Source organism: Pteronotus mesoamericanus, unplaced genomic scaffold, assembly GCF_021234165.1.
Source record: "Pteronotus mesoamericanus isolate MK-2021 breed Mesoamerican mustached bat unplaced genomic scaffold, CSHL_Meso_final scaffold_1186, whole genome shotgun sequence".
In the NCBI taxonomy this organism is placed as follows: domain Eukaryota; kingdom Metazoa; phylum Chordata; class Mammalia; order Chiroptera; family Mormoopidae; genus Pteronotus; species Pteronotus mesoamericanus.
Window position 1 is genome coordinate 16,353,685 of NW_026555302.1, and position 24,801 is coordinate 16,378,485.

The window sequence follows — 24,801 nt, forward strand, 5'->3', positions numbered from 1 at the left end:
TTGCCCTGATCCGGCCTGGCAGAAATCAGGATAGACTGCGGGCCGTTTGGCCTCGGGGGCAGCTTGAGCCAGAACTGGGGTTAGGGCTCCTGGGGGGCCGCCTGGGACACTGCATCTTTTGTGCCTGCCCCTGCGGCGGCCCCCCACCCCCACGCAGCTCTGAGGCCCTTTGTCTCTTCTTAGTCACCCGCTTTGTCCTCTCCGAGTGGGGGCCGAGGGGGCAGTAGGAGTCCTCTGGTGATAGCGCCTCCTGCCCCTGCCCCTGCCGGTCTCCCAGCCTTTGTGTGACTCCTGCAGCCCCAACCCCCTCCACTGAGGCCCCGGGTCAGGGCCTGGGTGGGTCAAGGGTGGGTCAAGGGTGGGTCTGGTAGTCGCAGGATAGGGGTGACGCAGGAAGCAGTGGGCAGCAGGGCAGGTACCGGGGACCTGAGCGGGAAGGGAGGGGAAGGAAGCGTTCTGGCGGATGGGATGTGGGGCCAGGAGGTGCCGAGGAGGAGAGGGACGGTGCGAACTGGGGCAGGTGGTCGTCTCTGGGAACGGAAAGGAGCCGCCGACTGCGCCCTCCTTCCTGGGGAAATCCTGGGGAAAGGAGCGGCCACGCAGGGGCGGGCGGACATGGCCAGCCTTCGGAACCCCGGGCCCCTCCTGAGACCCGAGGCGGCGGCCTCTCCAGTCCAGAGCCCAGGGCGTCCCGCGCTTCCTCCACTGAAGCTGCCGCTTCCTCCCGGAAGCCCTCTCCCCGCCGCAGGCACGCGCGCCCATTTCTGGTGCCAGCCTAGTTTCCCTCCGTGCACAAGGCTGCCTCCAGCCTCTCCCTGTCCCACTGGCGTGAGAAATGAAAGATGACTGAGTATTCCAGGAAAATTGGGTTTTCAGGGCAAAGCGGGGCCAGAAGAGGGAGCCAGGTGGGGATTCCCTCAGCTGACGGCTGGGGGGGCCTCTGGGCTCCTGAGGGGCTGGCTGGCTGGAGCTGGGGGGGGCAGGGAGGGCTGCTGGGGGGGTAGAAGGAGTGGGGCCAAAAGACAGGGGCGGGGGGAGCTACCAGGAGCCGGGCCAGGGAACGGGGAGCAGGAAGTGGGGAGGGGAGCCTGGGGGGAAAGGCTGTTCCAGGCCTTGGAGGGGCCGGGAAGCGGTAACTCAGGACCGGGGAGCCCGAGGGAGGTGGGGGCAGTAGAGAAGAGGAGGTGGCACCCTGGGTCCCCCTGCTAGCGAAGGAGGAAGGGTGGTAACCCTCCTGCCTTTCCCTCAGCTTTGGGCAGTAAATTTCTTTTTTTTTCTTTTTAAGATTTTATTTATTTACTTTTAGAGAGGGGAAGGGAGGGAGAAAAAGAGGGAGAGAAACATCCATGTGTGGTTGCCTCTAACGTGCCCCCTACTGGGGACCTGGCCTGCAACCGAGGCACATGCGCAGAGTGGGAATCGAACCGGTGAGCTTTTGGTTCACAGACAGGTGCTCAATCTGCGGAGCCCCAGCAGCCAGGCCTGGGCAGTACATGTCTTGATCACTCTGTTCTCCCTGGCCCCATCCCCTTGCCTCCTGTCCTGGCAGTGTCCAGCCACCTCCTTCCTTTGCTCCCCTCTTGATGCTTCCTCACCTGTTCCCTCCTCTCCCTCTTTCAGGGCAGGCTCCCTGCCCTGGAAACGCACCTCCAGGGGCAGAGGGCAGCCTGCGAGAACACCGAGCAAAGGGAGGCCAGGCCAGCGGAGTCACTGCCCAGAGCTCTCCTGTGACCTTGGTCCTCTCTGTGCGTGCTAGCCAGGCTGGCCCAGACTTCCCATAGGCTCTGTCCACCAAACAGGGAAAGAGCCGGCTGAGCGGGTCAGTTTTGGGAAAAGGGGACGTCATCAGCTGGCTGGGCGCCCGTGGCCCATCCTCCATCTGCTCTGTCGGGCTGCCCGGGGTCCCCCCTCCCCTGGGCAAGTCCCATTTTTTTTTAAAGGAAAACAAAAACTATGATTTTTCGGAAGAATGAGACATCCATCTGAGTCCTACCAAGAGAGCTGAATGGCTTACAGCTCCGCCAATCACAGAGGCTGGGGATGCTTAAAAGAGCTGGCGGGCGAGCCTGGGAACAACCCTCAGGGAGACCCACAGACACAGAGACGCGGAGAGAGGGCAGGAGAGAGACAGAGACAAAGGCCCAGGGGCGCAGCCAGCGTCTGGGGCGCACAGAGAGGGGCCAGAGAAACGGTGGGAGACAGAGGCAGGGGGCGAAGAAGACCCAGGAGAGGAGGACTTGCAGGAGCCCGGCCGCCAGGCACCTCTCCCGAGCCAAGGGGCAAGGTTCCTCCATCTCCCTGAAGGTCCCCAGCCCCTGTGACCCGGGGTCTAGGGCGAGCCCCGGCTACAGAGGGGCGCTTTCCACGAAGCCAGGGCATGAAGGGCGAGGGACTCCGTCCCTCCCAGCTGCGGCACCGTGCCATGTCCCCGACGGACCCGCGTCCCGGGAGGGGCTGGGCGGGCCGCTGGCTGTGTGGAGCCCGATGCTGGCCGCTGCTCCTGCCCCTGTGGCTGCTGCTGACCTCCCCCCTGCCCTCCGCCCGCTCGGCCAGCCCCCTCCCCCGGGAGGAGGAGATTGTGTTTCCAGAGAAGCTCAACGGCAGCGTCCTGCCTGGCACGGGCGTCCCTGCCAGGCTGCGGTACCGCCTGCCAGCCTTCGGGGAGATGCTGCTGCTGGAGCTGGAGCAGGACCCCGGCGTGCAGGTCGAGGGGCTGACCGTGCAGTACCTGGGCCAGGCGCCCGCGCTGCTGGGCGGGGCGGAGCCGGGCACCTACCTCACCGGCACCATCAACGGAGACCCGGAGTCGGTGGCATCTCTGCACTGGGACGGGGGGGCCCTCCTGGGCGTGCTGCAGTATCAGGGCACCGAACTCCACCTCCAGCCCCTGGAAGGAGGCACCCCTAACTCGGCCGGGGGGCCTGGGGCTCACATCCTACGCCGGAAGAGCCCCACCAGCGCGCAGGGCCCCATGTGCAGCGTCAAGGCTCCTCCGGGGAACCCCAGGCCCGCCCCCCGAAGAGCCAAGGTAGGCGCCTGGAGCCCGTCCTGCGGTTGCCTCCCGCCGAGCCTGCCCCACTGACCTCTGTGTCCCCTCTCTCCACCCACTTCCACGTCTGGTCACTCTGCCTCTCCCCTCGGTCGGCCTCCTTCTTCTCTTCCGGGGAGCCTCCCTCGGGGAGAGGCTGCCTTCGCCCCGCCCCGGCCGCCCTGCTGGCCGGGCCCTGACCCCCAGCAGGGTTCCCCGAGGCCGGTGGGAGCCGGAGGCTCTGTGCTGGGAGGCACCCGCCCCGCCCGGCCCGGCCCCTCCTGGCATCCTGCCTGCCGCCACCCCGGGGGGAGGCTCTCCTCACGGTCCCTTGGCCTTGATTCTTTTCTGGGCCCCAAGTTTGATTTTCAGCCCCCATCCCCCCACACACACCAGCTCCAAGAGTGAGATTTGCAGCCCAAGGGACTGGCTTCTGGTGCTGCTTTCCAAAGTGTCCTGGCAAACTGCCCGCTCGGGCAGGAGTGGCCGGGAGGAAGGGCATCCCGCGCCCCGTCCACACGGCCGGGCTGCCTGCGGCCCGTCCTTGCTTCCCTCCCGCTCCAGGCCCCCCCCTCGAGCTTTAATCCACTCCAGACGCTCCCCCCACACCCGCCACGCTGCGATCTGGCCCCGGCCCGAGCTGCTGACTGGATTGTTCCTGCAACCACATGGGCAGACACGTCAGCCCAGCCCTCCAGCCGCAGTCGGCCTGGGGGGCCTGAAGCCCCTCCCAGAGGCAGGCCCAGCCGCCGTGCACCCCTGGGGCCCTGGCGGCCCTGCCGCCCGCTCCCCGCCCCCCTCCATCTCTGAGCTGACAGCTGACGGCCGGAGCCCTGGGGTTTGGGGGTCCGGTATCCGGGGATCGGGGGGGCGGGGCCGGCGCGGCCGGAGGCGTGGGGGGCGTGGCCCCAGGGGTCGGGGGAGCTATTTCAGGACCCTTCCCTCTTTCTCCCAGCGCTTCGCCTCCCTGAGTAGATTCGTGGAGACCCTGGTGGTGGCGGACGACACGATGGCAGCGTTCCACGGTGCCGGGCTGAAGCGCTACCTGCTCACGGTCATGGCAGCCGCGGCCAAGGCCTTCAGGCACCCGAGCCTCCGCAACCCCGTCAGCCTGGTGGTGACAAGGCTGGTGATCCTGGGGCCCGGCGAGGAGGGGCCCCAGGTGGGGCCCAACGCCGCGCAGACCCTGCACAGCTTCTGCGCCTGGCAGCGCGGCCTCAACAGCCCCGAGGACACGGACCCAGACCACTTTGACACGGCCATTCTGTTCACCCGGCAGGTGCGGCCCCACCCGGCACCCCAGGCCGCGCAGACGCCACAGGAGGCCGCGCTGCCCGGACAGGGATGGAAAGCGCGCCCTGCAGTTGTGCGAGGCGCCCGAGCCCCACCGCGGGGGCCTGGTGTCTGGGCTTCTCACTCATCCCCTGTGACCACGTTCCCCCGCAGGACCTGTGTGGGGTCTCCACCTGTGACACGCTGGGCATGGCCGACGTGGGCACCGTGTGCGACCCGGCTCGGAGCTGCGCGGTCGTCGAGGACGACGGGCTCCAGTCGGCCTTCACTGCGGCCCACGAGCTGGGTAGGGAGCGGGGGCATCGGGATGCGTGGGGGCGGGGCGGGGCAGGGGCAGCGCGGGGACAAGGGGCTCACCAGGGCCCGGGCAGGTGGAGGGCATCTCGGGGGTTTCTTCCCCCTCCGGGCCTGGGCCCGGGCCCTCGTCCCCGGCTCTGGGTGTGGACAGACGCGGAGGTTTCCTGCCGAGTGAGACAGCGGAGGGGGGGGAGGCCTGCCGCCGCGTGGGAGCGTGTGCGCGCGGGAGGACACTGGGAGTCAGGGACGCAATGGGTGGAGTCAGGGCTGGGACCGTTGTCTGCGAGGAAAGCCGGTTAAGGAGGGGCCCTGGTGCATTTTGGGGGGAGGGGAGGCGGCGCTGTGGTGGGGCTCCATACCAAGCAGACCTCAGAGGACCCGGAGGGGTTTGGGGCAGGGTGGGACCATCTGAAGCTGCACCAGGTTCAGGGGCCGCAGCCCCCCGAGGGCACAGGGCGGGGACGCGGGACTCCAGCACAGCCTCTGCCCTCACAGGCCACGTCTTCAACATGCTCCACGACAACTCGAAGCCCTGTGTCGGCGTGAACGGGCCCGGGAGCGCCTCCCGCCACGTCATGGCTCCTGTGATGGCTCACGTGGATCCCGAGGAGCCCTGGTCCCCCTGCAGTGCCCGCTTCATCACGGACTTCCTGGACAATGGCTACGGTAGGCGGTGGGCGGGGGCCGTCCCCTTTCCTGGCAGGACCGTCCCTCCCCCGGCCGCCCTCCCGCGCCATCTTTTCTCCCTCTGCGGCGTGGGGTGGGCTGAGAAAGGCTGCCGTCTTTGTGTGGTTCCCACTTCCTCCCGAATCAACGGCACAGCGGGGGAGGGAGTTTTGGCTCAGGAGAACTAGAGCTGGCCTCCTGAGGCCCTAGCTGTCCAGCACAGGACCAGGCGGCCCTGGAGGCAGCTGCCTTGTCACCGCAGGTTTGGCAGCCCGGCTGGGTGACCCCCCCGCCGCCTCCCCGCCCCCGCAGGCCGTTGGTGAGAAGCAGACTCAGCAGCTCTGGGGCTGGGTAGACTAGGCAGGAGGGGGAGCACGGCGGGTGCTCTCCCGATTGTTCAGACGAGCGTGGATGCGCGACCGTACGTCCCTTTGCCGGTGGGGCTAACCTGCGACAGGCGTGACCCCGGTCGCTGCCTTATGGGCGCTGGGTGAGCAGCTGGCCGACACTCACCACGCCGTGAGTGTCCAGTAAACTGCAGCCGCTCTCGAAAGCTCAGGCCTAGGATGGGGGTCCTGGGATCTGTCGGGCCCCGGGGAGCCCAAGCTCCCGGACGGCTCCCTCGAGGGCCGCCGCGGCCCCCCTGACCCTACACCCCGGTCCCTCCCAGGTCACTGTCTCTTAGACAAGCCAGAGGCGCCCCTCCTCCTGCCTGCGACTTTCCCCGGTAAAGACTATGACGCTGACCGCCAGTGCCAGCTGACCTTCGGGCCTGACTCCCACCACTGCCCGCAGCTGCCGCCGCTCTGCGCCGCCCTCTGGTGCACGGGCCATCTCAACGGCCACGCCATGTGCCAGACCAAGCACTCGCCGTGGGCCGACGGCACCCCGTGCGGGCCCTCACGGGCCTGCATGGGTGGCCGCTGCCTCCACGTGGACCAGCTCCAGGACTTCAAGGTGGGGTCCCCGGCCGGCATGGGGTGCGGGGCCCGGAGCCCAGGAGGCCCCGTCCTCACCGCCTCCCGCTTGGGCTTCACAGGTCCCACAGGCTGGCGGCTGGGGCCCCTGGGGACCGTGGGGCGACTGCTCTCGGAGCTGCGGGGGCGGCGTCCAGTTCTCCTCCCGGGACTGCACGCAGCCGGTCCCCCGGAACGGCGGCAAGTACTGCGAGGGCCGCCGCACCCGCTTCCGCTCCTGCAGCACCCAGGACTGCCCGGCGGGCTCAGGTGAGGGCTGGCGGTGGCCGGAGCCCCGTCCCTGCAGGGGAGGGCGGGGACTTCGCCCTTGCGCACCCTTCCCTGGCAGTCTGTCGGGGTGCGGGTCCCGGGCAGGTGCGGGGCGGTGGGCTGGCGTGAGGGGCAAGGGCCTGACCCTGCACTTGCTCCCTGACAGCGCTGACCTTCCGCGAAGAACAGTGCGCCGCCTACAACCACCGCACCGACCTCTTCAAGGGCTTCCCCGGGCCCATGGACTGGGTCCCTCGCTACGCGGGCGTGGCCCCCAGGGACCAGTGCAAGCTCACCTGCCAGGCCCGGGCGCTGGGGTACTACTACGTGCTGGAGCCGCGGGTGAGGGCCTGGGCTCACGCGCCCCCAGCAGTCCGCGGCTGTCTTTCTTTCTTTTTCTTAATTGATTATTTTATTAATGGATTTGAGAGAGAGGGAGGAAGGGAGAGAGAGGAACATCGATTCCCTCTCTGATTGCCACTGATCTGTGGATTCATGGGTTGATGCTTGTCTGTGCCCTGACCAGGGATCAGACCTGCAGTCTTGGCCTGCGGGGACGATGCTCTCAGCAGCTGAGCGCAGTCCCGCACGGCTGGCTGCCCCGCGGTTGTGCCAGGCCAGCCTGGCGGTCCGCGGGACCTGTCTGTCCATGGGTGCTTGGAAAACAAAGCCCAGCCGCTGGATGAGTGACCCGTCACGCAGTGCTGGCCTGTCCTCCCTCCCTCGGTGTCTCCTCCTCTCTCCCACGCTCTGTGTTGTGAGAATGCAGACGAGTGGCCTTTGGGGCAAGCCTCTGACCCGCTTTGTGCGAGCTCCTGGCGAGGTCACAGGGGCGCCTCAGGCGGCTCCGGACAGCCAGTGCCTCACTGGACAGGCCCCCAGGACCCGGCGCTGCCCCTGGGCGCCCTCGCTGTGACGGGCCCACAGCGCCGAGGCTGTGGGGGAGGGGAACGCCCCTCCGCCCCGCCCCGTCCCCAGCAGCAGCGGCAGCGGACCTGCTCGCTCGGCCGGCAGGCCGGCGAGCTCCCGCGGGCTGGCTGCCCTCTAGCGTCCGCCTGGGGAGGCGCCGGTGGGCTCAGGGCCAGGCGTCGGGACTCAGACGCCCTGCGTTTCCCACCTGGGTCTCTCGCCGCCTGCCAGCTGTGTCACCGTCCGGCAAGTTCTGAGCCCTCTGGGAGCTCAGTGTTCCGGCTCTGGAACCTCAGGCCCGGGTTGTGAGGTTTACGTGCAAGTGTTTATAAAGCACTGACACAGCGCCTGACCCCGGGGAGCGCTCGGCAGGCGGCGGCGGTGACCACTCCCGTTGTCACTCGGAGGGTCTCGCCTTAAGGGGCCTTCGGCGCCCCGACTCGGCCCACAGCACCGCCCCTGCCCCCCCGCCACGGGCTGTGGGGCTTGCTTGGTTCCCAGCCCCTCTGGATGTGGGAGAACCCTTCGCATCCCTCCTCCTCCTCTTCTCCCCAGGTGGTAGACGGGACCCCCTGCTCCCCGGACAGCCCCTCCGTCTGTGTCCAGGGCCGCTGCATCCATGCCGGCTGTGACCGCGTCATCGGCTCCAAGAAGAAGTTCGACAAGTGCATGGTGTGCGGCGGCGATGGCTCCAGCTGCAGCAAGCAGTCCGGCTCCTTCCGCAAGCTCAGGTTCGTGCGCGGTCCGCTTTCTCCTCCTGTCTCTTCTGGGCCCGCGGGATGCGAGGGGATGCAAGGCTGCCTCTCCTCCCGGGGTCTAGTGGCAGCGACAGACGCGCACACAGGCACAGCCGCGTCCCACCTGTCCCGCAGGCTCCCCCCGGACAGTGGGAGCCGGGTGGGCTCCAAGGGGGTCGGGCTGGGAAGGGCGCCTCTCACAGGTCTGGGGAGACAGCCCTCTGCACATGCTCGCTTGCACGCACGTGTGCTCACACATGTTTGGACACACACAAATACACACGAAGCTCACAAGGCGGAGGGGACTTGGGGACGCCGAGCTCACTGGGACCCCTTCCCCACAGGTACGGCTACAATGACGTGGTCACTATCCCGGCGGGGGCCACCCACATCCTGGTGCGGCAGCAGGGCGGCCCTGGCGTCCGCAGCCTCTACCTGGCGCTGAAGCTCCCCGACGGCTCCTATGTCCTCAACGGCGACTACACGCTGACGCCCTCCGCCGCCGACGTGACGCTGCCCGGGGCTGTCCGCCTGCACTACAGCGGGGCCAAGTCGGTCTCCGAGACGCTGTCTGGCCATGGGCCGCTGACCCGGCCCTTGACGTTGCAGGTCCTGGTGGCCGGCGACCCCGGGGATGCACGCGTGCGGTACAGCTTCTTCGTGCCGCGGCCCCCGGCCCCCACGCTGCCGCGCCCCACCCCCCGGGACTGGCTGCTCCGCAAGGCGCAGATCCTGGAGGCCCTGCGGCGGCGCCCCTGGGCCGGCAGGAAATAGCCTCACCGTCCCGGCTGCCCTTTCCGGGCGCCGGGTCCTGGACTCAGCTCGGAGAACGGGGCTTCACAGGGCCCCACGGTGGACACAGTGTGGGGGAGGGGCAGCCAGCCCCTGGCAAGGACGCGCAGGCCGGCCCTGCCCCTGCCCCTGCCCTTGCCCGGTCCTGCCCTGGCGGCCGGACGCCGGACGGGCAGGGCAAGGAGGCAGACCTCATCCCATGGGCCCCTCGGCCCTGCTGGTCACGGGAGGGAGGGAGAGCAGGGCGGCCCTTTGTATTTATTTAGTATTTATTCACTTTTATTTAGCCCCGGGGAAAGGGTCCCGGGGAAACTGACCCCTGCCCCGCCGGCCTCGCCCTGGCCAGGAGTCCAGGGCCCAGGCGATGACCCTATGTGACCTGCGTGTGTCTGCGGGCGAGGGACTCCGCGTGCGCTCGTGTGCCAGGCCGCCCCTCCTGCTTTCTTAACCCAGAGACTCGCCTCTTGGGAAAGGAGACTCGATGGATTGGCAGGTGTTCAGGGACTAAGGGATCAGCGTGTTTTTCCGTGTAAATTCTGCTATTTATGTACCCCTTTCAGAGTCAGATGCAGGCCGCATCCGGCTCCACCACGTTGGTTTCCACAACTGCCCATGACAATATCTCCCTCGGAGATGTGCTGTGGGGATCGAGGTGATGGAAACAAACAACGAACAAAGCGCCCGCAAAAGGCAGGCGACCGCAACCCCTGTCTCTGCCGCTCCGTGGGAGCTGTAGCGCCCTGGAGGGTGGCAGAGAGCCACGCCGGCGGAGCCTGCCGCGACCCCGCCGCGATCCTCCGCTCCGTTCCTCCAGTTGGCGGAGCCCTCAGTCCTGAGGGACCCTCCGAGAACCGACGACTCTGTCCCCGGCTTGGAGGTTCCCAGTCACATGGGACAAAATAAACACTGGGCTCCAAGCACAGCCACAGCAACATGAAGGCGCGAAGATCGCAAAAACAACTTCCTTGGCCACAAACAAGTGCTTAGGGATGAGAGCTACTTGGGGGTCTGAAGGAAGCGTGGTAGAAAGCACTCTGGAACTGGAGCCAGGGGTCTGACTTCGAGTTGCGGTTCATCTTATTCGCTGGTGGAGTTGATGCTGAGCCTGGGGTTGCTCATGTGCTTAATGGGGCTAATAGTACCAGTTCCCAGAGGGAGTTCCTGGAAACAAATGTTACGGTGTTATTTTTTTTTTATTTTTAAAGATTTTATTTATTTTTAGAGAGCAGGGAAGGGAAAGAGAAAGAGAGGGAGATAAACATCAATGTGTGGCTGCCTCTCACGCACCCCGCCACTGGGGACCTGGCCGGCAGCCCAGGCCTGTGCCCGGACTGAGAACCGAACCGGTGACCCTTTGGTCCACAGGCTGGCGCTTAACCCACTGAGCCCCACCAGCCAGGGTGCAGTATTTTCAAGAGTGAAGACTGTATCCATGTGAGAGGTTATCTTTGTGACTCCTGAGTGACAGGGTCCCCAGAATCCACCGGTGTAAGCCCTGCCTGTGAAGATAAGAAGTTAGAAGGGGATTTAGTAAGACCAGGCTGTGGCTTGGTGTGGGACCAGGGGGGTGAACAGAAAGGCCCGAAGGAGGAGCCGAGGGGCGGGGAGCCGGGCGGCCAGTGGGGCAGGACCTGCGGGGGCAGCAGGCTGCCAGACCAGTTTCTACCGGGCAGGCGCTGCATGTAGAGCTTGAACCCCGGCGGGCGGCTCTGCTGGCTGGAGCATCGTCCTGTGCACCAAAAGGGTGCAGCTTTGATCCCCAGATGAATGTTTCTCGCCATCTCTCCCCCCCTTTCTCTCTCTCAAATTAATAAACATCTCCTCGGGTGAGGAATTTTTTTTAAAAGAAAAGAGCGAGCCTGAGCCGTCCTGTGCGTGACAATGGGGGGGGGGGGCCGGCTGGGGAAGACGGGCAGGTGAACCTGCAAGAGTCTGGAGTCTTGAGTGGCAGTGGCTGGGCTTCTGGGGATGTGGGGAGGGGCCGACGTGAAGGTGAGGGAGGAGGCCCGGAGGCGGGGGTGACAGAGCCGAGGTCGGGCTCCAGGGGCGCCCCACTGGGCCAGGCAGCTCGGTGGGTGGAGCTGGGCTGGGGCCGGGCCTACGCAGCGCCCTGGGCTTCCTGCCTCCTGCGCGTCCCCCAGGTCCAGCAGCTATGGGGACGGACCACCCCGCTCTTCCTTCGTGGGCTCGGCCGCCTGCCGCGCTGGGCCCTGGCCTTTCCTTCCGTGGGCCAAGGCCAGGGTGACCTCAGCCGTTTCGTCGTCTAGTTCGCAAAGTCAGGCCCCCGGTAACGGGAGCAGGAGGAGAGCAGGAAACAGAAAAACGGAGGCACCGGGGCGGTCAAGGACCTACGTGGTTTTAGCGGGGAAGGGCAGGAAGGGGAAGAGCTGGGGAAGGACAGGCCGGTGACGGCGACGGCCGAGGCGCTGGGCGCCCCGGCCCAGGAGGGGGCTAGCGCGGCGCTCGCTGACCGTCCTTCGGGAAGGCAAGTGTCGGCCGCGCGCCTGAGCTGGAGGCCGCTACCGAGCAGGGGCGCCGGCTTCCTCGGGCCCTTCCTGCGCCGGCGATCTCTGCTTCTGCGGTTGCGGCGTGGAGCCTCGGCCTGTGTCCCTCCACGACCCCCGCGGTGGGGCGGGGAGCCTGGTTCCCGGGGTGCCGTGGTCGGGGGGCGCGCCTCTACACGCCCACGCCGCCTTGGCCCCATTTCTTAATCTCCATATAGTTTACAGAATGTTTTCTCAAACACTAGGTTGACAGTAAGTGACAAAACCAGGAGTATCTCATTGGCCAGGGCTCGTGGTTTTAAGAACATGGAATTCGACGTATTAACACCGCATTGGTTAAGAGGACGCTGCCGAGCCAATCGCACGCGTTTCCCACTGGCTGTTGCTGGGGGGAAGCCGAAGACGCGGGCGCAGCCGGACCAGCCGGCTGACAGCTGCGCGAAACCGCCGGCCCGAACCGCTCGGGCGAGTGGGGGAGGGGAGGCAGGCCCAAGAATGGAACAGCTTCCCTAGACGAGGCCTTACTGGGGGTCGGCCCGGTGGACCTCAGCGGCCTTAGGGAGGGCAGGGAGGGCGGGAGCAGGTTTAAGAGGTCCCGCACAGCCCTGGGATGCCGAATACCACCAGCGCACGTCGTCCAACGAGGTAGGGAATCACAGCGCGTTCTCTCGGTGATGTCGATGCAAGTCCGAACTGAGGAGCTGAAAATACGAGGATTTTCGCCTGGGAACCAGTCTGAGGAACATGTATTGGCCTAACTTTTAAATGAAAATTGAGTGTTTATGTCATTCATTGGTCCAACAGCAAACCGTTGGGTTACGGGCTGTCGCAGCATCTGGAAGGGATGCAGATTTTTGCAGACAGACTGAACCCAAGCTTTGATGTGATCTTAAATCGCTCCGTCTCTGCGACCTTCGGTGCCCTTACCTGTGAAACGGGCGTCCCGTTGCCTTCCTTCTGGGGGGGCCGGAACCGAAGACGATCAGGGCGCGCCCTGTCGGCCCTGTGTCTGGCTTGCCAGTGCCCCCCACGTGCTGACGCTCTTCCCGGCAAGTCTCCTTCGGCGTGTCCCCTCCCACTCCTGCATTGCATGAGGGAATAAGTGTGCCGGGGACTGTTGAGGTCAGATCGAAGGGGCTGTTTTGCAAAATATGCCCAAAAGTCTGGCTTCTGTTCAGGGGATGAGAGAGGACACGGTCCCTGCTCTCAGGGTTCACAGTCTGGAAGCTGAGGCAGGCAAGACAGACATTCCAGGTTTTTGGTGGGTGCCTTGTGACAGCCCAGGCGTGCCCCAGGGGAGGGGCCTCCCCCCTCCCGGCCCGGATGAGCTGCGAGCCTCAGGGTTCTTGGGGTGGGGGGTGGCTGGGGGGAGACAGCATTTCTGCTGGCTCAGCTCCTGGGCTCCTGTCTGTTGTGCCAAACCACACTGACCAGAGAGCGGGGCTGGGCTGGAAGCCGCAGGTGGCACTGTAAGGCGCTGGGCAGGGCCGGAAGGGATGGTCTGGGGACAAGCCTCCTCGAGGCAGGAACTGTTGAACGGGAGAGAAAGACTTTTAAAGCTACTGAAATGTGCCCTGCTTCACTCCCCCTCTGCTCGCCTCTGACGTTTCCTTGAGAAACTAAACAGAGACTTAAATTACTTTAAATTAGTGATTTGGCTGTTTTCCCCAAGGCCAGGTTTCTTTTGCAGTGGCTGTCAGGACTGGGCCCCGGGGGGCCCGGCGTTTATTCAGAATCTAGAAAGGCAGGAAGCTGTGATGACAACCAGAGGGTTAGGATTTAAGCTGCCAGAAACGTGGCAGTTCCGGTGATGATGGAGCCGGGGGGTGTGGCCGGGTGGAGTGGAGAAGCAAGGTCCCCAAATGCGGTGCAGGCTGTTGTCGCGAGGCCACAGGCAGAGGGCGGGGGTCAAAGGTGAAAGTTGACTTGCAGGAACGGAGCACCACGGAGAACCACGCTCCTCTCCCTCTCCCTGCAGGGGGTGGGAGGTAGCGCTCCCTAAAGCCAGGGCGCCCACTCACCTCCAACTTTGCACTGAAAATTCAACTGCATTGAATACCAGCCCTTTTCCATAGTTCTCTCTAGTTGTTACAAACCCCTTAGATGAGGTTTATCTGTAAAATGATGAGTATATTGCTCAACATCACACAGCCCGTGGGCTTCAAAGCTGGGATTGCAGACAAGTCCAGGATTTTCTCATGTGGAGCCTCCACAGGTGCCTCAAATTCATTGCGTCTGAAGTTCAACTTGTCATCTCCACTGTTTCCCCGCAATGTGCCTCTTCTAAGTTTTATTTTTCATCCAGTAGTGCCACCATCCATCCTGTGATCCACGTCATCTTCCCTTGGCAGAGTGGCTCAGATGGTCGGCGCACCATCCCATACGGGAACGGCTGAGGGTTTGGTTCCCGATGGGACACCTGCCCAGGTTAGGAGGGGCGCGTATGGAAGGCAGGCAATCGATGTTTCTCTCTCCCCCGTCTTCTCTCTCTAAAAGTCAATAAACGCATCCCTGGGCGAGGATTTAAAAAAAGGAAAAGAAATCCGAGTCATCTTGAAGTCCTCTAGCTCCCTGACTTGACACAGCTGGTCCATCATCCGCTAAAAGTTCTTAAAGGTATCCTATGCCAAACAACCTCAAAAAGAGTCAGGAGACTTTGGCTAGAAATAAATTATAAAGATTTATTTAAGGGTATTAAGGCTTGCAAAAGAGAAACACAACTAGGCAATACCCAGAGGGTCCCAAAGAAGAAAGAAAAGTTCAGAGTTCTCTTTCCTGTCCTCTTTCTCTAAAATCAATCAAGAAAAAAAAGTAAATAAATAAATAAAGAGAGGGCTCATACAAGTGGGACACCCAAGCCTGTCTAAAGTTGGGTCAAGATTTTGTCAGTACACATATAAAAAATGAACATGTGTTAAAGATTTTATTTAACTCATGAAGGAATAGGCAGATATTACAATGGGTTCAAAAGGAAATCTAAAAAACACACACAGATCAGAAATACAGAAATGAATGTGAAAATGAGGGCAAACCCTTTTCTTTTCTGCGATGTGGGGAGCACAGGGTCATCTGAGCCTCTATCAGATCGGGCGGAATTTGCGTCTTGTTGAGCTACCTGCGCGGAACCGTAAAACAGCGCCATGGAAACAGCCTTACAAAGCAGACGGATGTGCTGTGGACACGTTCTCAGGCTCCCCACCAGCGACCTCTTCTCCTGGGAAGCCTTCCTGCCACCTCCGCCGCGAATGCGCTGCCGTTCTCCGACGGTGAACTCGCCTAGGCCAGTGTCCTCAGTGTGGACATCTGCTCCCGAGAAACAATACGCTAAGGGGACCGTGGAGGCCACCAAACACGCTGCCCGTTCACGGAACGCCCACTGTCATGCCTGGGAAACATTTTTACATTAAAGCACGCACAGCGCTGCGTCCACACTCAGTTTCCTTCTTTACTAACAACGGTGTCTCTCCGGAGGCCTGCGGGCCACCGCGGGGGTACAGACGGGCGCCAGAGCGCTCAGCAACCTTGCGCCCCGCGCAAGGATCAGCGCTGCCGCTAAGTGGCACCAGGTTGCAGGGGCGTCCCCGACACGCCGGCCTCCCGCTCAGTCTCTGCCGGAGCAAGGACAGCCCCGTCGGGCCGCCGTTTTCCGAGCCCCAGGGGCTGGGGAAACGGCCCCGGCTCAGCGACCGGACGCTGCGTCCCACCTCCCCTCGGCCCCGCCCCGTGACGCGCGGCCCCGCCCCCCGCACCGCCTCCAAGATGGCGGCGGCGAAGCCTGCCCGGCTGTCAGGCTGGCGGTGACGACGGGGAGCCGCGGGCCAGGTAAGAGGTCGGGGGACGGCCGCGGCGGGGCCGGGCCCAGGTGCGGGCGGTCGGGAGGAGGAGACGTTTGGGGCGGAGGCGGCGGGCGCCGGAGCGGAGCGGGTTCCGGTGGAGCAGGCACCGAGGCCGGCGCGGCTCGCCGGCCAGGCAGGGCGACCGCAGGAGGAGGTCGGGGTGGGACGGGGTGGCCGGAAAGCGCGCGGTGGCGACGCCCGGCGCGGCGCTGACCGCACCCCCCCAGGTAAGCTGGCCCAGGTTCCCCGACAGGTGCCGCGCGCGCTCCCTCCGCTGCTCCCCACCCGCTGGGACGGCGGCGGCGGCCAAGGGACGCTTCCCGCGCCCGTGCGCCGCGGCGCCCCGGGGCCAGGCTGCCTGTACCTGCCGAACCGGCTGCAGGCGCGCGAAGAGCGGGAAGGAGCCCGTTGCCCGCTCCGCCCGGGTCTTCTCGCGACCGCGCCACAGGCCCGCCTGCCCCCCCCCCCCCCGCAGAAACACTGTCTCCTTTAGTGGCCTTGTCCCCACTCCCCAAACAGGTTGGTCGGGATGGGGGATGGGTAAGTATGGAGTGAACGTGACGCTCCAGGGTCGCCCGTGGAGGAGGCCCGGCACCTGGCGCGTCCTGCTCGTCCCCTTTTCTTTTCCAGCCTCTTTCCCTCACTTCCCCTGCTGGGAAGCGGGCCTCCCCGGCCCCAGGTTCGCCCCGAAGCGCCTGGGCCGTCATCCTTGCCCACTTCTGTTCCAGCCGGTCCCCGGAGCGCGGCGCGAGTGCTGGATGGAGGCTTCCTCCGTCCTCTGTGACATTTCCAATTTTAGATAATGCCTCACATCGCTGCTCCCCCGGGACCCCCGAGAGCCCCCATGGTCTGGAGGACTGCTTGAACCAGGGTGAGTCTTTCTCTCCCTTTACGTGGGAAGGGTGGTTCTCCAGAGACTCCTCTGAAATGCATGCGGGGTTCCTCTGACTTGGGGGCGGGGACTGCGAGTCGCCGTCAGGAGCCGGTCCCGGAGGGTGGAGAGTCGAGCCGGATGGAAGTGACAGGTGGCAAGGCTTGCGGTTACGGTTGCCGCGGGCCCCTTGGCCTTGCCGGAGTGCACGGCTGCACGCTCCCTTCTGCGGCTGTCTCTGCCTGCTTCTGCTCTTCACCTCCCCCCCGGCCCCACCTTCACGCCTGCACAACGCTCTTGGCTGGCCTGCGCCCCTCCTGCCTGTCCCCAGAGCTCTTCTCTCTCCTTCCCCAGACCGCACAGCCCAGGATGCTGCGGAGGCTGCTGGAGCGGCCGTGCACGCTGGCCCTGCTTGTGGGCTCCCAGCTGGCCGTCATGATGTACCTGTCCCTGGGGGGCTTTCGGAGCCTCAGTGCCCTCTTCGGCCGAGAGCAGGGACCCACGTTTGACTATTCCCACCCCCGTGATGTCTACAGCAACCTCAGTCACCTGAGTGGGGCCCCTGCTGTTGTGCCGGGTGGCCCTCTAGTTCCTCAGGGTCTGCCCTACTGTCCCGAAAGATCTCCTCTCTTAGGTGAGTGGGGGGGGGGGCGGGGCGCAGGTGAAGGGAAGGCCAAGAGTGTGGCTGGGGCTGGAGAGGGACTTCGAACTGGAGGCTGACGCAGTGGGAAGGTGGGCTGGTGCTGAGACGGGGGGACCGGGCATTGGGAGCGTGGGCTCTGCCCTGGGGCGTACACACGGGGCGCCCTTGCCTGCCCGGTCGCAGGCGCCTTCCTGCCTCAGCCTAGGAACTGCTTCCTTTGTGGATGGGCCTGGATTCAGTTCCTTAGGGGGAAGCCCTTCTGTTCCCCCCAGCCCTTCGCTGCAGCTTCCAGCCCTGTGAGGCAGGAGAGTCGGGGAACCCGAAGGGAAGAGGGCGGCTGGGGGAGGGGCCGCACCTTCCCGGCTCTGCAAAGCCGTCCTTGTGATGGGGACTCAAGGCCTGTGAGGTTTCCCGGGGAGCCGTCAGGGGTCACAGAGCCCCCGCCGGGATGGCCAGGGCCAGAGGTGGTCCGCTCCCTGGCGGTCCTCCTCTGTTCCTTGACCCTCTGACCCCCGACCTGCCATTCCCTCCGACAGTGGGTCCTGTGTCCGTGTCCTTCAGCCCGGTGCCGTCTCTGGCAGAGATTGTGGAGAGGAACCCCCGGGTGGAAGCGGGCGGCCGGTACCGCCCCGCAGAGTGCGAGCCTCGCTCGCGGACAGCCGTCATCGTGCCGCACCGGGCCCGGGAGCACCACCTGCGCCTGCTGCTCTACCACCTGCACCCCTTCCTGCAGCGCCAGCAGCTGGCCTACGGCATCTACGTCATCCACCAGGTACGCCAGCCCCTGCGCCCCGTGCTCCGGCCGTCCTGTAAGGGAGCCTCAAGCGACTGCCGCTCCACGCTCGGATCCGGCCCCTCGTGTAGTGTGAGGGGGTCGGACTGTTGCACGTGGGCGGACCCCCGGCTCTGCTGTGCCGCCCGGCCAGCCCCGCACTTCTCCTTCGATGCGGGGTATTCCCTCTGGCCTGCACTTGTCCGGGTTCTCCTGTGTCGAATTTGGAATTGCCCAGATTCGGGCTGAAATCGTCGGTCTGCCTTTGCTCTCTCTGTGACCTTGCGCAGGACACAGAACCCCCTGAACCGCGGGCAGAGCGAGGCGGAGGCGGGCGCCGCCGTCCCGTGGTTGCGGGCTGTCAGGGCTCAGCGCTGAACAGCAGCCTGCACCAGGCGCACAGCATTGCTCAGAAAAGCTGTGCTGAGTGAAAAAACTGAAGACCGTCCGTCTTTCCCTTCGCTCCCCTCGCCCCCGTCCCACTTCGAGGCCCCTCGTTCCCCTGCTGTGCCTCCGCTCTCCCCGCCCTGCGGCCCCTGAGCGCCCTGGTCCTCCGGTGCCTTTCAGGCTGGGAACGGCACGTTTAACAGGGCAAAGCTGCTGAACGTGGGTGTGCGGGAGGCCCTTCGCGACGAAGAGTGGGACTGCCTGTTCCTGCATGACGTGGACCTGCTGCCGGAGAACGACCACAACCTGTACGTGTGCGACCCCCGGGGACCCCGGCACGTCGCTGTGGCCATGAACAAGTTCGGATACAGGTAGAGGCAGGAGGGGACGCGGGGAGGCCGGGGAGCTGCGGCGGGGGAAGGGGGCGGGCCGAGGGCCGGGGGCCGAGGGCGGGGTGCGCCCCGGAAGGCGGTGGAACCCACGGGCGGCTCTCCCCCCAGCCTCCCGTACCCGCAGTACTTCGGAGGGGTCTCGGCGCTCACCCCGGACCAGTACCTGAAGATGAACGGCTTCCCCAACGAGTACTGGGGCTGGGGCGGGGAGGACGACGACATCGCCGCCAGGTCAGGCTGCCCGCGGCCGCCCCCCTCCCCCCCTCCGCCCGCCGCGTCCCTGCCCTCGGCGGCTGCTCCGGCCCCGCCCTGGAGGTCCCCCCTCCGCCGGCAGGGGCCAGGCGCCGTCCTCAGCCCCGGTCCTCGCCGTCCGCCCAGGTCCGGCTGTGCACGCCGCCCCCGCCCCCGCCGGTCCCCCAGATCATAGGCGGGAGCACCGCGGGGTCCCGGGCTGGCGAGGGGCCTGCAGCCCCCCCAGCCCTCCTGCCGGGGCTGCCGCCAGCCTCCTTCCCGTGGGGCCGGGCAGGCGGCGCTCCGCGCGCCCGGAATCCCCCTTTTCAGCCCCTGCCATTGGCACGAGGCCAACTGATTTTTAGCACGTGGAACGTTTTGACCTTCTGCCTCAGCTGACCCAGTGTCACACCTGCGGTGTGAACATCTGGGCTTGGGTTTCCAGATCCATTGCCTCGACGCCCCTCCCCCCCTTGTGTCCCCTGGGACAGCATCTCCTGTCCCGTGGGGGACACACCCAGGCCACCGTCACTGCCGGCCTGTGTGTCCGTCAGGCCTCCGTTTCTGTCCAGGCCTGGGCTCCACCCTCCACGGGGGAGCGGGGGGCGGGGGGCGCAGGGGCTCTTCCGAGAGCGGCGCCCTCCCTTTCCGCGCTGCCTTTCCCAGGCTGCAAGGGCAGCTCCGGGACCCTTTAGGGAACGAGGGTGGGAGGCGCAAACCTCAGCCAACTGCTCACAGGCCCCAGGGTACCTGGCACAAGGCCCTGAGGGTTTGCATACAGCAACTTTTATGTTTCCTTCTTTCCATTTCACTTCCTCTCCCCTCCCAGTTCTTGGCTCTAACTGGAAATCGTTAACTTTTTTTAGCTTAACTGGCGTAGTGGGTTGTTCTGTGTTGGGGCTCCTGCAGTCCCTCCCTGGCTGCCCTTAGCGCCTCCTGCGCACCCGCCGGCAGCTTTCCCAGGCCTGCTCCCCCAAGGCGCCCTCGCTTTCCCCACAGGGTGCGGCTGGCCGGCATGAAGATCTCGCGCCCCCCGACGTCCGTGGGGCACTACAAGATGGTGAAGCACCGGGGAGACAAGGGCAACGAGGAAAACCCCCACAGGTAGGCAGGGAGGCGTGAGTGGATCCTGGGGCTCTGCTCTCCAGGCAGAAAGCTCCTACAGGTCCCCAGGTTCCTGGGCATTCCTTTCTGGGTCTTAGCCTCTAACCTCTAACCCTCAGATTTGACCTCCTGGTCCGTACCCAAAACTCCTGGACACAAGACGGGATGAACTCACTTACATACCGATTGCTGGCTCGAGAGCTGGGCCCTCTCTACACCAACATCACAGCAGACATCGGAACTGACCCTCGGGGTCCCCGGATTCCCTCTGGTCCCCGTTACCCACCTGGCTCCTCCCAGGCCTTCCGCCAGGAGATGCTGCAGCGCCGGCCCCCCGCCAGGCCCGGCCCTCTGCCTACTGCCAACCACACAGCCCCCCGGGGTTCACCCTGACTCTTCCTGTCTACCTTAGTCACAAACGCGAACCCGAGGGGCGTCCTCCCCACCTCCCCGCCCACGGCTGCTGGAGGGACACGGGGGACTGACTCGTGCTGTGCCGGGTGGAAGTCCGGCCCTGCTGGACCAGAGCTGGGCTCCTCTAGGCCTGGGGGCCCTCTTTCTAGGGGTGCCTGCCAGGCCTCACGACTGTGAATCTCTGAGGTCAGGATTTTATGTGACGACTCCTGGGAGTGCCCTGCCCCCGGAGGAGGAGCAGGGCTGGACCCCTAGTCCCTTCCTCTTCCCGGCAGAGGATGGGGATCCAGCTTCTCCAGGGACCTCTGTGAATATTTATTCTATTTATGGTTCCCAGGGTGTGCACTGGTGAAGTGAGCCGCCCCCTGGGTACTTTGCGCCAGTGCTGGAGTAGCTGCCTCTTCTGGACCTGGCTCAGGGGGCTGGGATTTTGATATATTTTCTAATAAAGAAAGTTGTCTCGCATCTGCTCCCGCGCCCAGGCACCCTTTGCCGGTCTCTGTACCCCCCCCACCTCCACCCCCAACATGACCACGACAGAACAGCCAGACCAAGCCAAGCGCCAGCAACTTTATTTTCACGGGCGAGAGACTCCCGGCCGGCAGGGCAGAGGGGGCGGGCGAGGGGATCAGCGGTCAGGGCCCGTGCCCAGGGCCTGGGCTGCTGCCCGGCGCCCACTCTCTATGCAGTCGTTGACGGCAACCCCCTCATAGGAGGCTCCGGCCAGAGTCAGGGGCAGCCTGTGGGCCGCCAGGAAGCGGGCGGCTGACTCTGGAAGGGACAGAGGCATGTCACCGCGGGGCTTTGACCTCATGGTCTCCCCAGCCTGGCGGCTTTCCCAGCTTACCCAGTTTTTTCCAGTGGCCTAGTGTGTACTGCGGGATGCAGTTCTGGGGAGAGGAGAGGAGAGGAGAGGAGGCGTTGGTGCCTAACGCCACAGGCCTTGCGGGACGATGGCCAAGACACCAGTCCGTGCCTTGAACACCTACAGTGCGGAGCTGAGGGGCAACTTATTCCGGCTCACCTTATGCAGATGGACCAAGCAGTGACTCGGTGGCGCGCTCAGTCCTAACTGTGTGGCAGCTGCTTCCTGTGCCTTCTGCTGGAACAGTTCCTGAGATGAGGCACAGCCCCCGGTTCCCAGCGTCTGTAGCCAGGAACCGCCCAGCATCACCTAGGGGACAGCGCGGCGGTGACCCACACTGGGCGCAGACGACCCCGAGGCGCCCCCACCCGGCCCGGCCGCCCCCTCACAGTCACTCGGAGGCCAGGCGGGCTCCCGTCCTGCTCGGGGAAAGCAACCGAGTCGTACACGACTCCCAGGATGCCTGGGTCTTCTGAGGACGGCACCAAATGTCCAAACCCCTGGAAGAGGAGACGGTCAGGGCGGGGAGTTCCAGCTGGGCCCGTGTCTCTCCTCCCGTGTCCCACCTGGACGGGCAGACGGGCTCCTCGGTACTGCAGGTTCACCACAGCCACAGACACCGCGGCGATGGTGCCCAGGACGCGCGCCAGGGGTGCGGCCTCGGCGGGGAGCAGCTTGCTGAGCACTGGGGGAGCCGGCAGAGGCCGCTTAGCAGGCGTTTCGCCACAACCCCCCCGCCCTTCTTGGGACTGGCCTCCCACGGGGTGAACACGCAGGGGCACGGCATGGTCCCGCTGACCCAGAAACCTGCCGCTGCCCGCACCCCAGCTGGGGAAGGGGAGGGCGGCCACCCCATCACCTGAAGCTGGAACGGCACTGATAACGTGGTCAGCCTCCAGGCACCTGTCCCCGAGAGACACCTGAGAGGGTGACAGCATTTGAGACAAACAGAGGTAATGGGGATCCTGCCTCAGCTTCCTGGGCACCCAAGCGGCCCGAGAGCCTGTGTGGGCTGCACAAAAATCACCCCCCGGCCCCGTTACCCCAGGACACGGGCCAGACAGGCCAGCGTGTCCACTCTGAGCTGCTCAGGGGAGCCGGGTGGTTCCTTCCCCGACCTGTCTGCCACTTACAAACAGTACTTCTACCCACACGCTTGGATCAAGCGGGTCTTGGAGGAAGGGCCACAAATAAGGTCTGAGAACCACAAATATGGCTCATGTTGAAATGGGCAGGAGAACAACGAGCAACCCCAGTCCCACCAACCCTGGGCTGGCTAAAACGCTCAGGCAAAGATTTGACCCGAAGGTTCATTACACGCCCGGAGCTCTCCCACCTTCCAGCGTCCGTCCGCCTGGAGGCTGAGCCCACTGACCGGCTGGCCTCTGAGCACAGCGACCCCTCTGCGGGTCAGGTGGGCAGTGAGCGCCTGGGGCAGCATCTCCAGTCCCCCTCGGAGGGACCACTGGCTCCAGCGCTCGGCCCGGGCCTGGCGGACCAGCGCCGAACCCGGCGGCGGCGCGCTCCGTCCTGCAGGGGAACGAGCGGAGAGGAGTCAAAAGAGCTCTCCGCGCCTCCAGCCCCGAGCCCTGCAGTCCTCACCCTCCTGCCCTGAGCCACGCCCGCCTCACCTGCGCCCAGCAGCAGCCCCAGCAGCACGGAGCGGTGGGTTTGCTCAGCTTGGAAAAGGCTGGGAAAGCAGGAGCGCACGCTGAGCTCCCGGCTGCTGCCGGCAAACACTCCGCGGCAGAGGCTGTCCATGGCCAGAGACGCCACCTTTGGGAAGGGAAGGGAATGGGGCTCAGGCTGAGGAGTCAGCTGCCCGGGATTCCGCGTGGGGGGTGGGCGGGCAGAGCGGGGGTGGGGTGGGGTGGGCGGGTGTGGGGTGGGAGGCAGCTCCGCTATCACAGGAGGAGGACGAGGAGGAGGAAGGCAGTCACCCCAGCGGTGGGTCGTGGCGACCCCTGGGCATGAAGAGACAAAGGGGGCGCTCCCGAGGGACACAGAAGGGCCCGGGGGTGGGGGCTCTGCAGCCAGCTGAGGAGGAGCAGCACTGGGGGCCTCGGGGCAGGGTCACCTCAGGTCCAAGGCGGCGCTCAGCAAAACTGTGCACAGTCTCGTCGGGGTCTTTGCCCCGCGGTGCCGTCAACTCCCTCAGCCCAGCCCAAAACAGAGGTTTGGAGAAGGGAGGTGACGGGCGGAGCAGCCCCCTGCACGGAGGAAGGCACCGTGAGAAGGGCGCTCGGACCCCATGCCGGCTCCGGGGCCCACTGCCACTCACTCGGCCCCTTGGCTTGGGGCAGCCGACAGGCGGGGTGACGAGGACAGGGAAGGGCCACGAGGACGCGCAAAGCAGAAGGACGTGCAGCAAGGGGGCGTCACCTGAGGCCAGAAGGCAGAGCGTGCAGGGCACCACCTACATACAGGAACCTGTTTCGGGCAGCTGGATGGTCCCCTCGGACAGGTAACACCTCTGAGTCCAAGCCAAGCTCAGACACCTGCTTGCCACGCGTCCTCGGGAAGAGGAGAAACTAAGGAAAGGGCTGGCCACCAAAATCACTTCCTCCCCCCGCCCTATCATCTCGTGAACCGCCCCCCCCCCCCCGCCCGCGCCCCGTCCGGGCCGTCCACAGCCTCTCACCAGGAGCAGGGTCCGCGCTCCCAGCGCTCCCGCCGGCCGAATCCCCCGAGGCCCAAGTTCGAAGACAGCACCGCCTGGCCCTCGCACGGAGCGGATCCAGCCTCCCAGGCGCTCGCTGCCCTCCACCAGGACTACCTGGGGCAAGACGGGTGGACGCTGCAGCCTGGCCCCCGGGGGGGAAGGGCGCGGAGGGGCGGGGGCAGCGCACTGCCTCCGGCCGCCAGCGGGCCCGGAGAGTGGAGGCGGCTCTCTCCGGCACGCGGCACTCACCCTGGGGGGACGCGGGGCGCGACTCAGGTGGTAACTGGCGGCCAAGCCGCTGATGCCTCCGCCCAGCACGACCACGGTCCGGCCCATTGGGAGCCTGGGGGAGGAGGGCGACGTCGACAGGCTGACCGGGGCGCTCTCTCTGCTGAGCGCCGCCGGCTCCGCGCTCCCGTCCCGGCCACTCGCTGCTTCCCGGGAAACTATGGCAGAGCCCGCCGAGGCGGCGGTGGGAGCGCGAGGCCCCCGCTCGCGGCGCAGGACCCGCCCACAAGACGGACGAGATAAGGTCGGGGAGGCGCCGGGGCAGGCCCACAGGCTTCCCGCTCGCGCCCCGCGGGGAGATAGGGGCCGCACCCGCGCTATCTGCGCCCGCAGCGCGGGGCGCCCCCGGCGTGACCCCCGCGCCGCCGCCCCTGCTCCGCCCCAGCCCCGCGGCCCCTCCGACGCCGTGCACGTCGCGCTCTTCGGAGGCTCTCGCGCGGGCAGCGTTCCCCGCTTGACTGGCGGGCCCCGGATGACGCTCGCCAATGAAAACCCCGAACGGGCCGCGCAGGCGTGGAGACGGCGTGTGAACCTGCGGTGGCCCGGGCGGGGGCGCGCGGCGGAGTCCGGCTGTGCGTCCCCGGGCCGGGCAGCGGAGCTGCGAGTCGGGCGGCACTGCGTGCGCTGCTCCGAGCCCCGCCGGGTGAGAGCCCCGGAGGACGGCCCCGCGCGCCTGCGCTGTGGGCAGTGGCTGGGGACCCGGAGGCTGGCCCGTGGGGACGCGGCTCCGTAAACAGCTCCTGCTGTTAGCGACGGCCCGGGCCTGCGGGAGCCAGGGCCGCTGGGCAACACACCCAGTGTTTGTCAACAGGGTCTTGGGGTGCCCGGGCCTCAAGGGCAGCCCCCCTCGTCGGCACGAGTCTCAGGTTTGCCGCCCCGCCCTC

The 24,801-nt window shown here is 65.8% G+C and overlaps 3 protein-coding genes across 8 annotated transcripts; 2 read left to right on the top strand and 1 right to left on the bottom strand.

Annotated features, from left to right (window-relative positions):
• Positions 1-2,422: 2,422 nt before the first annotated feature.
• Positions 2,423-8,930, top strand: ADAMTS4 (ADAM metallopeptidase with thrombospondin type 1 motif 4). The gene is made up of 9 exons (XM_054587859.1): positions 2,423-3,028; positions 3,984-4,307; positions 4,475-4,607; positions 5,114-5,284; positions 5,955-6,241; positions 6,324-6,510; positions 6,677-6,852; positions 7,975-8,150; positions 8,501-8,930. The coding sequence occupies exons 1-9, from the start codon at positions 2,423-2,425 to the stop codon at positions 8,928-8,930; spliced, it is 2,490 nt and encodes an 829-aa protein (XP_054443834.1).
• Positions 8,931-15,196: 6,266 nt separating this feature from the next.
• B4GALT3 (beta-1,4-galactosyltransferase 3) lies at positions 15,197-20,641 on the top strand. Its single transcript, XM_054587861.1, has 8 exons — positions 15,197-15,274; positions 16,088-16,159; positions 16,514-16,793; positions 17,339-17,574; positions 18,142-18,332; positions 18,462-18,584; positions 19,584-19,688; positions 19,808-20,641. Exons 3-8 carry the CDS (start codon positions 16,529-16,531, stop codon positions 20,079-20,081), a joined length of 1,194 nt encoding a protein of 397 aa, XP_054443836.1. The 5' UTR covers positions 15,197-15,274; positions 16,088-16,159; positions 16,514-16,528; the 3' UTR covers positions 20,082-20,641.
• A 17-nt stretch (positions 20,642-20,658) lies between these two features.
• PPOX (protoporphyrinogen oxidase) lies at positions 20,659-24,262 on the bottom strand. 6 transcript variants are annotated; one of them, XM_054587866.1, is made up of 12 exons: positions 23,879-24,262; positions 23,609-23,739; positions 23,350-23,481; positions 23,045-23,177; positions 22,599-22,743; positions 22,304-22,497; positions 21,827-21,887; positions 21,534-21,652; positions 21,357-21,467; positions 21,127-21,276; positions 20,950-20,992; positions 20,659-20,873 (listed from the first exon to the last, which is right to left on the bottom strand). In XM_054587866.1, the coding sequence occupies exons 1-12, from the start codon at positions 23,963-23,965 to the stop codon at positions 20,731-20,733; spliced, it is 1,449 nt and encodes a 482-aa protein (XP_054443841.1). In that variant the 5' UTR covers positions 23,966-24,262; the 3' UTR covers positions 20,659-20,730. The 6 variants fall into 6 exon arrangements, with proteins under 6 accessions (XP_054443841.1, XP_054443838.1, XP_054443843.1 ...); XM_054587863.1 differs by having other exon boundaries at positions 21,767-21,887; XM_054587868.1 differs by having other exon boundaries at positions 23,350-23,465; positions 23,609-23,743.
• Positions 24,263-24,801: the final 539 nt, after the last annotated feature.